The sequence below is a fragment of the Panthera tigris genome, chromosome E3 (genome assembly GCF_018350195.1).
Source record: "Panthera tigris isolate Pti1 chromosome E3, P.tigris_Pti1_mat1.1, whole genome shotgun sequence".
Taxonomy (NCBI): domain Eukaryota; kingdom Metazoa; phylum Chordata; class Mammalia; order Carnivora; family Felidae; genus Panthera; species Panthera tigris.
Window position 1 is genome coordinate 6414350 of NC_056675.1, and position 14181 is coordinate 6428530.

The following is a 14181-nucleotide window of genomic DNA, read 5'->3' on the forward strand; positions in this document are numbered from 1 at the left end:
GGAGGTCCTCAGGCTCTGTGAAGTTAGTGTTTGCTTAAACTACATACCCTTTCTTGTTTTTAACATAGTGAACACGTAGAGAGCAGTTTAGTATTTTTGAAACCTTAAGTATTGTTTCTCTTCTTTGCCAACCTCTCCTCCCACCAATTTTTCAAACTTGGGACAGTTTTGACCCAATGAAACAATAACCGTTAATAAAAATAGCTAATGTTTGTTGCACACAAACTGTGAGCCAGGTATAAATGAAATCCGCTTTTTTAAAAATTTGTAATGTTTCTTTATTTTTGAGAGAGAGAGAGAGTGAGAGAGAGACAGAGGATTCGAAGCAGGCTCTGCACTGTCAATGCAGAGCCCAATGTGGGGCTTGAACTCACTAACCGTGAGATCATGACCTGAGGCGAAGTCGGACACTTAACTGACTGAGCCACCCAGGCGCCCTGAATTAAGTTCACTTTTAATCACGAGGGATGACTAGGGCACAAAATGGGGCACTGAAAGGATCCCCCAAAATGGATCCCCCAAAATCATATTCTAGCTGTTTTGTAAAGCGAAAATCATGTTCTGGCTGGGTGAGAACCAGCTAGAAGTCATACTCAGGAGGGCCTTTGGTCTTGGCTGAATTGTGGGGCCCTGCATGCAATGATGGGAGGAGACTGGGGTTGACAACACAGATGTTCAGTTAGCTTTCTGCAGTGACAAGGAGTGGCCTGTGCCACCCTAGAACACTGACTACAACCTGCACCCTCCCTCTTGGCAGGCGTGGTGGACGCCCACCTGATCATGCACCAGCTGGCTTGCAATGGAGTCCTGGAAGGCATCCGTATTTGCAGGAAGGGCTTCCCAAACAGGATGCAGTACCCAGAGTTCAAACAGAGGTGAGTGATGTCTTCCTGATAGCCTGAGTACAGTTCTCAGTTTCCAGGGATGGACTGATTGATAAATATAGTCCTGTTGTAGCAGATGCTACGGGTACGATGACGGATACCAGCTCACTGTTACTACCTGAGTACACCTTGGCCTGACTTTCAACTGCCAGAACCTGCATTTCTGTGCCTGAGGGCTTTCTCTGGCTCTTGAACCAGCTTTGTTACTTGGCAGGCTGAAAGTCTCAGGAATTAATACCTTCCCCAGGAGCGGCCCATAACCAATGACTTACAGACAACTGGCATATCAGTATTTCAATTCCCTTACTCTTCTGGTGGGCTAACTATGAGTGAGGCTCCCAGATAAACGTCTAACAACAGGCTCTCCAGGTTACATTTTTAAAAAATAATAAAAATTAAGAAATTAAAAAGCCCTGATTTATAGTGTTTTTAGATTTCCATGGTGTAAACACTCCCATGGCTGATTTCAAGCCAAGCGATGTGACACCAGTGAATGTGGGGTTGGGGAGAGATTCACCCAATTGGCTCTTGCCGGCCGGTAGGAGTTGGTCTCAGCACACCACTGTTCCCAGTACCCCCTAGCAACATTAATCCCCAGCTGCCCATTCTGATAACTGACCTGATAACATGCCTCTTATTGACTGCCCTGTCCCCCTCCCCAACTCTGCCATCCCCCAAGTAAACTATTTGCATTTGGATACCTTGTCCCAGGGTCTGCTTCTGGGGGAACCCAAAGTAACACCTCCACCTTAGGGATTATTTCCCTTCTACCCACTCCCTACATGCTAGAACATAGGACCATAGGTTGATGGACAAGTCATTAGAGGTCATCCTGTCCTAGCCCTCTGAAGGCTGTAAACAGGGAAGGACTTGTCTAAATCACAAAGGGGGCTGCTTGCAGGCCAGAAAAAGAAGTGCTTCTCCTATGTCTGGAAGAAAAGATCAGGAAGGAAAATTTTTAGTGTTTTCATTTCTAGAAGCACCAGCCCTTTGAACTCCTGACCCACACAGACATTCACTCCCCAATGTCTCCTGCCAGTCCCACCCCAGTGCCTGCTGAGGGCATCTGCAGAACAGGTCTAACCATGATTCCAAGGCCATCACAAAGACCAATGGATGTGTCAACTGCATGGATGTACTTCCTGAACTGCCAGCTTGGGCGTGATGGTGGCTGTCATCATCTCTCTCCCAACAGGTACCAAGTGCTGAACCCCAATGTGATTCCTCAGGGGTTTGTAGACAACAAGAAGGCCTCAGAGCTGCTGCTCGGGTCCATTGACCTGGATGTGAATGAATACAAAATTGGGCATACCAAGGTAGGGGCTTCTGGTGATACTCCCTCCCTCCACCACTCAGCCTCGTCCCAAGAAGGTGGGCTTCAGGGTGTGAGTTCCAGCTTGGCCGCTGACCAGTTGCCTGCCTTAGGCAAGCCCCATGGCTGCTGAGAGCCTCAGTTTCCTCCTCTGCAAAAGTAGGGCTGATACAGCTGATCTCATGGGATTCGGGGGTGATTAGTGATAACGTGGGTGAGAACCCAGCTTGGACAGGTACATAATAAATGGTAGGTTATTTCCTAGGACTGTATGAGCCCCAATCAGAATCAAGGTCCTGGATTTTACTGGGGCATGGAGGTATGTGTGTGGGGGTGAGGTCTGAGAGCAAAGCACCATAATCCCAGCCCACCCACACCGAAAGCTCCAGCCCTGAGCTGGCAGGTGAGTTGGGGGTGACTCAGAGAGGCTGCCTGATCTTGACTCACAGGGCCTGGGCTGCCGTGTGTCTGTCCCACTTCCTGGCCCTACAGAGTCTTGTCGGGACTGTAAGGGCCAGCCAGGCTAATGGTGCAAGGTGTCCATCTATAGCTGCCCAACCAGACTGCACCCAACATGACAAGCAGGGCGACCCAGGAGGGGTACTAGCTTTACATTCAGGAGCATCAGGCTCAAAGCCTAGTTTTGTGTAGCCCAGGACAGATCAACTACCTCTCCAAGTCTCATGGATGGCACAGGCAACATGGCTTCCCTACAGGCTTGGTAGAGGATGCGGACACTTTGCAAATGCTCATAGAGCACCTCCGTGTGCCAAGCATGGTTCAAGGCTCTAGGAATACACCAGTGAACAGAACAGGAAGAGTCCCTAAGCCCCTAGAGCTTGCTTCGTGGTAGTGAGCATTAGCAGAATTGTAACGCTGCTCTGGAATCCTCCAGAACTGCGAGCTCTGGCCTCCTTCACAATTGAGACATGCTGTGTATAGCTAAATTGACTTATAGGAACACTGCAGGTTTTCTCATAGAGTCGCTGAATACTTGAGTGGGAGAGAACCTCAGAGACCGGTTCCTTTCCCCACCCCCACCTTTGAAGGAGCGGAACCTTGAGGAAGCCTGGAGAGGGTCGTGGAGGTGATGTGCCCAATTCCACAGTACTAGGCAGAATGGAGCAGGCCCCAGGCCGCACGACACTGGGTCACGGGAAAGGGGATGGGGCTGCTATTGCCAACATTTGATGCAGTTACTGGCTGGGCGAATGGACTGCATTTTGCTGTTGTTCAATGTTGCATTAGGCACCTCGGGTCCAGGTAGAGTCCTGGGGATCCTGGGGATAGCTTTCCAAGCTTCACCCAAGTTTCCAAGATTCAACCGTGTTGGTTGGTACATGACATTCAGTCATTGTCCCTGCCATATCATGCTTGGCACGAGGAGCAGGCAGGCTCTGGTGGCAGAGGCAGAACAGAGAACAGGATGATTTTGCCTGTAAACTGTGTCCCCACACCCAGCCACATGCTCACCTCACTGCTCCTAAAAGGACACAACTCAATGACAATTCATTTTGAAATATCAAGAAACATTTTATGAAATCAAGCCCAATGTCTCTACCCCATCATGGCTAGCTAGCTCTTTGGGTTTTTGTGGGGGAGGAAGGCAGGTGGAGGGAGCATTCTTTTCCATTCTTTTCCTGTTGGTATCCATAGCATCCGCATAAAGGATTTAATCAAGAGCTCTGCTCCTGGCCTCAAGGTGTGGAGTTAGAGTCTTAGAGCTGGGAGGACTCAGGGTCCTGCACTCCCATTGAACAGGAGGGGAGTTAGAGGCCTCCCAAGAGGGAGTGGCTTGGCTAAGGTCACATAGCACATCCAAGGAGGCTGAGGCCAGGTACAGGTCTCCTGGCTCCTTCTACCCCTCTAGAAGTTTCTATCATGTCCTATTGGAAGCCTATAAAATGATGTTACATTATGAAACATAACTGATAATAAAGTCACCACCCATGGGCCCACTTAAAAATCCAGAATCTCTTCTCATCTCTTTCTTCCCCTTCCTCCCCACCCCCAGGAGTAACCCCTTGCTCCGAATGCTAACCATCCCCCTGCCTTTTAAAAAATAGTTTTGTCACATATGCACATGAAAGTACCACACTCGACATAATCTTCTGTAGCATGCTTCTAACACTCATTCATGTTTCCAAGATTCATCCTTGTTGGTCAGTACAGGACATTCACTCATTGTCACCACAGTATCATGCTGCCTCAGACAGCCACATAACAATTATCCTTTCTCCTGCCCTTGGAAATTGATTTTTTTCCCCCTGCAGTTATCAACAAATGCTGCTTTGAGTATCTTTGCACATGATCCCGCGTAGAGGTTTCTCCAGAACGAAATTCTCAACCTTGGCTATACATTAGAATCACTTTGGGGAGGGATAAAAATACCAATGCCTGAGCCTCACTCCAGAAATTGTTTGAAATCACTGTGTGCAGGCATCGGTATCTTTCCAACCCTCCAGGTAGGAGAGGTAGGAGAGATGTGCAGCCGGGGTTGAGATGTACTAACACGGCAGAGGACAGTTGACTGTTTCAGGGTATGCAAACAACTAACTTGATGAGGGAATGCCAACCCTTTTTCCAAAACTGTTGTGCCAACCTACCCTCCCCTGATCCACAACCGTGCCAACACCTGTGCTCTGGAAAAGTCTTAAAAGTCACAGGTGGAGGGAGGAGTGAATGTTACCTTGCAACCTTAATCTGTATTTGCTGGAAATCTGGTGTTTCCTGATCTAACACACTGCAAAGTTGGGTATTTCCTGATCTTTCTAACCCACTGCAAAGCTTTCTCACACACACCAGAGCTGGGTGCCTGAAACTGTGCAGCACTGGTAAAGCTCTGTATCCTTTCTACAAAGTCAACCTCTCCCCCACCCAATACCACCCCCTCTTCCCACTCCCAGATCCTGGGAGACCGTGACTGTCTAAAGGCCGTTTGCATAGCAGTAAAGGAGGCCCCTTGCCACCGTCGTGCTGGGCAGTCACCACAGCAGTGAGGATTATGACGATCTAACACATTTTTTAAAAATGTTTATTTATTTTGAGAGAGAGGGAGTGTGAGCAGGGCAGGGGCAGAGAGAGAGGGAGAGAGAGACTCCTAAACAGGCTCCGAGCTGTCAGCGCAGAGCCCAACGTGGGGCTCGATCCCATGAACCCGTGAGATCGAGAGTCAGATGCTTGAGCTGCCAGGTGCCCCAACCTATCATATTTTACTTACCACTTCACAGTTTACGTGAGACTTTCCCACCCAGTTATCTCTATTTACTCCTTATAGCAGCCCTGTCAGGGAGGGATCAACATCCCCATTTCACAGATGGGGAACTGAGGCCCTGAGATGTGAGGAGACACGCCCAAGGTGACCCAGCCGGCGAGTGCAAGGCCAGAGCTGGAACCCATAGGAGGCTGAGAGGAAACAGACACAGAGGCTGGCAGTGGCCCCGCTACTGGGGACGTCCAGGCCAGGGCCAGCTGTTCCCAAGGGGCCTCAAACACCAGCACCAGACTGGGTCTCTTAACTTTCAAGGCCCTTTCTGAACCTCTGGGGCTTGCCTCACAAGTGGCCGCCATCGGCGACAGCCGGGCCACGTGTAGAGGAGTGTGCCTTTCCCACAGGTATTCTTCCGAGCGGGCATCCTGGCTAAGCTTGAGGACATGCGGGACGAGCGTCTGGCCAAGATCATGACAATGCTGCAGTGTCGCCTGCGGGGCTTCCTCATGAGGATCGAGTTCAAGAAGATGCTGGAGCGAAGGTAGCACTCACAAACACGGGTGGGGCAGGGCCACTGAAGCCACGCGCATCCACGCAGAATGACCGGGGACCCGGCCACACACCCAGCGGTCAGCTCCAGTAGCGACTCGGGGCCGTGAGATGAGGGGAGGGCGCCGACATCTCCACTGGCCCAGAGAACCCTGTTCGGGGTCTGTATTTGCTTCCTGTGGCTGCTGGAACAGAGCAGCACAACCTGGGTGTCTTAAAACAATGGCAATTCTCATAGCGCTGGAGGCCAGGAGTCTGAAGTCAAGGAATATTGCAGGCTACACTCCCCCCGAACGCTCTAAAGGAGGATCCTTTCTTGCTTCTTGTAGTCTTGGTGGCCTCAGGCGTTCCTTGGCTTATGGCCACATCAGTCCAGTTTCTGCCTGTTTTCACAAGACCTTCTCTCTGTCTGTGTCTCCACATGGCCTTCCTTCTTCTTATATGGACACCTGCCATCTCGGGTCAGGGGTCCACCTTTCTCCAGTATGACCTCATCTTAACCTAAGTAATGACACCTGCAAAGACCCTATTTCCAAATAAAGTCACATTCACAGGCACTGGGGGTTAAGACTTCAGCAGATCTTTTGGGAGGGGACACAATTCAACCCATAAGAGGGACCACCTAATACAGACCCTTCTCTTAAAGCCTACAAGTCACTTTCCCAGACTTCCCCTTACTGGTCCATGTGATGACACTGTCAGAGGGAGGAGGCAGGGCCGGCACCCCTGCTTCGCAGATGTGGAAACTGAGGTCAGAAGGGTGAAGGAACTGGCCCAGGTCCAGGCAGAAAGAGTCAAGACTGGAATCCGGAAGTCCTCACTCCAAATCCTTGCCCTCTGAATTGTGTTTTCCAGCCATCTTTCTAAAACGATCATCAGAAAATAACTCGGGCTACCCTGGCTGACCTGTGGTTGACTCTGGTTCCTTGTGGGCATAGTATTAGTAATAAAACAGTAATGAGCAAATAACAATAATGAGGTCCTGATATCCACTGCCCCCGACCCCCTCCCTGGGACCGTGACTGAAGGCAGCGACACAAGTTAGGGGCTGAGTGTAGGACAGCAGGGCCTTGGCACGCAGGAGGTCCTCGGTAAATGACAGTCCAGTGAAGCTGGAGGGGACAAGGGGGGCGGGTTCCAGAGACCGCAGAATGGATAGGACTCAGAGAGTAATGGGTGATTTCCCGTGAGGGAGAGGAAGGAAGGAAATGTAAGAAGAAATGAGTGGTCTGTCTCAGCCTTGTGCTGTCTGGGTGGAACTGTTCCATCAGGGAGGCCAGGCCCTGACACCTGCACTTTCATCCAGGGAACCCCGGCTTCCTTTTTTTGCAGAATCGGCCTGAAAGTCATCCAGCGGAACACACGCAAGTTCCTGGAGCTGCGTTTCTGGGGCTGGTGGAAGCTATACAACAAGGTAGGGCTGAGGGGCCAGGCTAGCTGGGCTGCAGCTACCAGTGCGTTGTGTGTGTCGAGGGGGTGGGGGGGGGGGCAGTCCTGGGAGGGGAGGTGCCTCTTGGGGGTGGGAGGCTACAGGATGCAGCAGGGACAGTCCACAAATGAGGGTGCCTGGGAGACAAATGAGGAATCCAGTCCCCTTCCGGTCAAGGGCTAATTCCTCCCCGAGAAAAACCACAGAGGACCTTCCCGTCTCATGCCATCCCTCCAAATAACACCCCCTTAGGATGGAAAGCCCCTCAGTACAAAAAGGGGGCTTGGTCATCAGCCCCTCCCCCTGCACATGTTGAGGCATCTTCAGCTCCTTCGGTGAGGTCCTCAGCTTCAGAGCTGGAGCGAGCTCAGGAAATCGTGGGATCCGGCCTATTTCCCAGGTCCTTCTGAGACAGCTGAGAGGGCAGTGAGTCAGCCCTTAACCAACGCAGCAGGCAGGGAGCCTTCCTCCTGGTGCAGGTGGAATCATACTGGGTGATGGGGTCCTCACCTCGGGCCTCCATTCAAAGGGAACGTGCTGCTGGGCACCAGCAGAGGCCGGATGCAGGGCTGCATTCAGGAGTCAGAGGATGGTGGTGTCTCAAGGGACAGCCATGCGGAGGGTGGATCAGGCTCTAGGTCATCTCTGGTGGCCCTGAGGCCCCCACGGCTCGTGTGGAAGCTTCCTTCCCCTCCCCATGGGAAAGTGCTTTCTAACACTCAGTGCTGACCACAGATTCAAAGCAGGGATCGTAAGTTCTGCCTCCCCAAAGGCTCTCCCACACAGGCCAGCCCCCTCGAGGGCCTGAGATCCCAGAGCAGTCCAGATGAGCATTTCTCAAAGTTCGGTCGTTACCAGTCCTTCCCCCACCTGTTCCATGACTGAGCTTTCCTGATGCCAGCTACTTTTTTATTTTGAAATTTTTATTTTACTTTTTATTTGTATATATTTTAAGTTTGTTTATTTATTTTGAGAGAGACAGACAGAGTTCATTCGGGGGGGGGGGGGCAGAGAGAGAGGGAGACAGAGAATCCCAAGCAGGTTCCAGACTGCCAGGGCAGAGTCCCATGTGAGTCTTAGACCCATGAACTGTGAGATCATGACCCGAGCCGAGATCAGGAGTCAGACACTTAACCGACTGAGCCATCCAGGCACCCCTAAAAATAAATTTAAAAAATAAGAAATTTAGGGGTGCCTGGGTGGTTCAGTCGGTTAAGTGTCCGACTCTTGATCTCAGCTCAGGTCATGATCTCACAGTTATAGATCAAGCCTCACATGGGGCTCTGTGCTGACAGTGTGGAGCCTGCTTGGGATTTTCTCTCTCTCTCTCTCTCTCTCTCTCTCTCTCTCTCTCTCTCTCTCTCCCCCTCTCTCTCTCTCTCTCTCCCCTTCCCCCGCTTGTGCTCAAGCTCACTCTCTCTCTCAAAATATATAAACATGAGACAATTTTAAATTTAAAAAAGCTACTTTTAAAGTAACTGTGTAACAATGAAAATCAAAGCATTTCTATGCAAGGCTTAAATCCATCTCACTTGCCCCCTCGGTATTTGTGTTGCCCTCTGGGAAGCCCCAGACCAACAGCCTTTAAGATTCCTCCCAAGCAGGACACCAGTGGTCAGAGAAGATGAGGAGACAAAGCCTGGAAACTTCTCTGTTCTTTACTAGAAAGCAACACTTCACTAATTGAACATGGCAGAGCAAGGTCCTGTTCCAATGAGTAAAAAAAGTAAAACAAAATAAAAATCCTTTACTCTTAGTTTTTAACTACGCTCTAGTCTTATCTAAGCCAGATAGGATGAGTCAGGGGGAAAAAAACCCAACACGTTCCGGTAGGCTTTCACTGAATAAAAATGTCACGTAGTTGTGCGTTTATGTGAACTTGCCTCTGCGGTATCCCAGGTCCCCACAGACAGAGAGACGGAGACACAGAAACAGGGAGAGAGACAGAGATAGGGAGACAGGAAGAGAGAGAGACAGCAAGGAGGAGGACCCCGTAAGGGAGAAAGGCAAGGGAAACTGGAGCTTGAACTCGGCCAGGCACAGCTTAGAGAACGGTGCGAGCCCTGAATGGGGCTAGACGCCGAGGAACACCTAACTGTGTCTGTCAGGATCGCAGAGACCCCTGAGGATTGGTCCTAGGCAAGGACGGGCCTTCTCTATGGAGGCGAGAGATACTTCCTGGCATCTGTGGAGAGGGACTCCCTCATGGCTGCTTTCCGCCCCGATGGGGGTGTGAGGTCCTGTCTGAGGGAGAGCCCACAGCCCACCGCCGAGCCCCCGCGGCCCATCCCCCTAACGCCATAGGGTGTCGCCCACCACTCAGGTCAAGCCGCTCCTGAATGTGGCTCGGCAAGAGGAGGAGATGAAGGCCAAGGAGGAGGAGCTGAGGAACGCCATGTGCAAGACACAGGAGCTGATAAGCAGGGTAAAGGAGCTGGAGGAGAAGATGGCCACGCTCAGCCAGGAGAAGAATGACCTCACCATCCAGCTACAGGCCGTATGTGGGGCCCCGGAGGGAGGGCGGGAGCTGGGGGCCCTGGCAACTACCAGGATCCCTGGGGCCACTAAGAGCCAGACCCAGGGAGGCAGGTGGGGGGTGAGCCTTCTGAGAATCAGCATACGAGAGAGACCCCCGTAATAAAAGAATCACCCGCTTATGGGAGCACCTATATATGGGCTCCACCCCTTAATGCCTCACAGTGATGATTTCCCTTATTTTTCAGACAAAGAACTGAATTTCAGTAATGTTATGCCACGAACTGAAAGTCACACAGCTCGTCTGGTTTGAGTCTGTGGCTGGTTGTTGTTTACGCCACTGACCCCATCTTGGGGAGACCCCAGTGGACACCCAGGGTGTCCCTCTTCTGCCACGTACTGTCCGTTTGACCTTTGACGACCCCACCTCCTCCGAATATCAGGTCCCTCATCTCTAAACCGTTGCTTACAGTGACATCTGCCTCGCTTGCTTCTTGAGGTTGTTATAAGGAGGAACTGTGGGTGGGAAATGGTTCGTTAACACAAAGGTGCTAAATCGATGCTGGGAGTCATTTGGGCAGATAGTCACTCCCCATTGGCAGACAGAAGTACAGGCACTCCCGGGCTCAGCCCCAACTACCGGTGGTGTGCAGCCTGTGTGTCCTCGACTTGTCCTGGACCACTGGCTACATCCTTCAGGTGCACCTGACCACCCGGGATCTGTTCAAAGGCAGATTTCAACACAGCAGGTCTCGGGTGGAGCCTGAGATCTTGCGTCCTAACCAGCTCACGAGTGATGCAGCTGGTGGCCTGGGGACGGCACTGCGAGACTCTGTTCTGTCACACGCATCACAAGGAGCTTGAGGCCAGTGCCCAGACCCCTGTGGGACCCCCTCTGACCGGCGCTCTTTCTTCCACCAGGAGCAAGAGAACCTGATAGATGCCGAGGAGCGTCTGACCCAGATGATGAAGACGAAAATGGAGCTGGAGAGCCAGATCTCGGACATGCGGGAGCGGCTGGAGGAGGAGGAGGGCACGGCGGCCTCCCTGAGCGCCACGAAGCGCAAGCTGGAGGGCGAGATGAGTGACCTGAAGCGGGACCTGGAGGGCCTGGAGACCACACTGGCCAAGATAGAGAAGGAGAAGCAGGTGAGGAGGCCCTGGGGCCTCACTACACCCCCCTCGGGAATAGGAAACCCTGTGGGGGTCCCACCTGGAGTCCCCTCAGCAGCACCGCCCAGGACCCTAGCCACCAGCCACATGGGGCTAGTTTAACTTAACTCAGCGCCATGGAAAATGTGACTCCTCTGTTGACCTAGCAGCATTTCGAGTGCTCAATAGCCACACGAGGCTAGTGCTACCGCATTGAACTGAGAACGTGGCTGTTGCTGCAGAAAGTTCCGTCGGGACAAAGTAGCTAGAGGGATGAGGGCTCTTCCCCTCATGGTGACATCCAGGCTCAGGACTGACTGGTTCTCCTCGTGCCCGTGAAACCCAGGTGTCTGTGCTAGCCTGTGGCCCACTCAGACTCAGCGTCCCTGGGCCCCTCACAGAAGGTTCTTCTTCACTACATCTGCCTTCTCCCCTCTTCCCAGAAGAGACAACCCTCTCTCTAGCGTGGGGCCACCACTAGCTGTTGGATCTCTGCCCAAACAAGCAGCTGCTGCCCTTCCAGTCGGCTCCAGGGGGAGCCCCTGGCTCCTGATACCATCTGGTGGGCCCTTGGCCCCGAAGCCCCCTTCTTACCCTCACAAGTTGGGGGGGGGGGGGCGGATCCAGAGCAGGGGAAGGTGTATGCTGCCTAAGCCCGTGACTCTTCAGCTCTGATGTGCACACAAAGTGCTGGCATCTTGATAACATGCTGGTTCTGCATCAGCAAGTCTGCTGGGACCCGAGGGTCCACGTCTCTCAGACACCGCTGACGTCTGAGGGCCGGGCTTTGAAGAGCCAAGGCCTGACTGGTGGTTCTCACTGCTGCCCTCACCCTCAGATTCTGACCTGCCTGGGGTGTGCCCTGGGCACTAGCATTTCTCAGGCTCCCAAATGACTCTGGACCGCAGCCAAGCTGAAAAGCCCCTCTCTCGGAGCAAGCGCCTCCCTCTTTGTTCCCCCTCCAAGGCTGTTCCCAGCCTTAAAGGCCTGTCCCTCTCCTGCTCCTGTTTCCAGGCCCTGGATCACAAGGTCCGCACCCTAACCGGGGACCTCTCTCTCCGTGAAGACTCCATCGCCAAGCTCCAGAAGGAGAAGAGGGCCCTGGAGGAGCTGCACCAGGTAGGCACCATGGGCTTCTACTTGGCACAGCAGGTGGAGCTCGGAGACTGGAGACCCTGGTTCAAATCTTGGCTTTGCTGCCCCTCAGCTGGGGCCTTTAGGGAAGTCAGTCTTCCTAAATCTCAATTTCCTCATCAGAGTAGCGGGCACTGTCATGTCTTGTTGCTCTCCTCCCAAGTTTGTTGTAAGTGGGGCGACCATATAATTTATCACCCAGACTAGTCTGAGAGTGAAAGAGGGGCAGCGGGCATGAGGAGATGGTCCCAGGTGCACTGGAAGCTAGAGTCCCCAGACTTATCAGGATGAGTGCCCTGCCGGTGCTAAAGCACCAGTGAACCCCAATACATCTTGGCGACAAAGGGCATGAGCTCTTGTGAGGAGACCCGTTTGACCGTTATGGGCTCAGGCTCCTGGAGGCAGAGCCAGCTCTGACCAGCCACCAGTGCTGACCTTGGCACAGACCACTTCCTAGCTCTGAAGACACAGGTGCAGAGAGCAAGTTGAAGCCCAGAACCGGACAGCAGACCCCCGTCGCCATGTTTGCTGACACCATGAACCCACAGCACATCCCCTTTAGTGCCTCTCTCTGCTGCCTCTGGAAATACTTCCCCTTAGACTGTAACCCTCAACCATTTCAAACTCAGAGCCCCCGTTTATAACAAATACAGTCGATTCTCATTATCCCAGGTAGTTATGTTCTATAAAGTCACCACAAACACTGAATAAACAAATGCTGGACCCCCGTTTTTGTTTTTAATTTTTTTTAACATTTATTCAATTTTGAGAGACAGACAGTGAGCAGGGGAAGGGCAGAGAGAGAGGGAGACACAGAATCCGAAGCAGGCTCCAGGCTCTGAGCTGTCAACACAGAGCCCAACATGAGGTTCAAACCCACAGACCTCAAGATCATGACCTGAGCCAAAGTCAGATGCCCAACTGACTGAGCCACCCAGGCACCCCAATACTGAACCTCGGTTTTAAGGGGAAATAGAAGGTTAGGTTCCTGCAAGCCTCTTTTCACGTTTTCATCAATCAATACATTACTTTGTTTTATGTGTGTTTCTGTGTAAGACACTACTTGGTACACACTGTCCACTCCTGAACAATGAACTCACGGTCAACAACCCTGTATCTCATGCCTGAACAAAGCTTATCTAACACACAAATTTCCTCTGTGAGGCACAGCACAGCTTTCTTGTGCTTGGGAACACTAGATAGCACTGTACCAGTGTGCTTGGTGCACCATTTTATGAGCCAAACTCACCAAGACAAAAGCACAAAAAATGTAAAAAAAACATGGCACTAAATAGACTGTGAAAAAGCCACCTGTTTGCAGTATGAGCTGAAACGAGAAGGCGGGGCATCATCTTATTTGACGTCAGCTGGGAATGTGCGCTCCAGAAGACGCAAACTTTTCGCTGCTCTGCGCATGTCTGCAAATGACCATGAACGCACCACAAGTATTGATTTGGGATTACACATAAATTTTAGCTCGTAGGTAAATTGGAAAATAGATAACCCACAAATAATGAGGGCAGACTGCATTTTGGAAGCCTCTCTTTACTATCGTAAAATAAACATTATTACAGCTAATACATACCTTCAAAAGAATCAATAGAGTGCCCTTCTTTTTAAGGGGGAAATGAACGGAATGTAATTTATAATAAATAACGGGGCTGTCCGTGTGTAAGCGCTCAGGCGGATCCACTAGAAGACGTCGTGAGCAGTCGGCTGAACACCCGAGCCTGCCTAGGTGGCCGAAGACGGACGGGCACAGAGGGTGTGTTGGTGACGCTGACGGCAAAGTGTGGCTGCCGTCAGTGATGCGGCTTTACAAAATGGTGAAGAACTCTCAGGGAGATTTTGACAATAACAAATCTCTCAGTTTTCATGGTAGATCATTCTTTAAAAATATAGTGTATACTAAATGAAAAAAAAAGTTGAGTTATGTGTCCAGTGGTCCTGGCTGCTGGGTTTAGAAGAGTAGAACTGTTGTTTTACGTACGTGAATGCCCGGGTGGGGCATCAAGTGTGCGGACTACAGAATTAT

The 14181-nt window shown here is 51.6% G+C and overlaps 2 protein-coding genes across 2 annotated transcripts in view; one reads left to right on the plus strand and one right to left on the minus strand.

Moving 5' to 3' along the window:
- Positions 1-14181, minus strand: part of KPNA7 (karyopherin subunit alpha 7) — a 121001-nt gene that overhangs the window by 65284 nt on the left and 41536 nt on the right. The window lies entirely within an intron of this gene.
- LOC102964128 (myosin-16) overlaps positions 1-14181 on the plus strand; it is a 61905-nt gene that overhangs the window by 19071 nt on the left and 28653 nt on the right. Inside the window, exons 17-23 of the mRNA XM_042970958.1 lie at positions 758-875; positions 2080-2200; positions 5812-5948; positions 7289-7370; positions 9709-9882; positions 10782-11009; positions 12027-12131. Coding sequence (XP_042826892.1) covers positions 758-875; positions 2080-2200; positions 5812-5948; positions 7289-7370; positions 9709-9882; positions 10782-11009; positions 12027-12131 — 965 coding nt within the window. The remainder of the gene's footprint in view (positions 1-757; positions 876-2079; positions 2201-5811; positions 5949-7288; positions 7371-9708; positions 9883-10781; positions 11010-12026; positions 12132-14181) is intronic.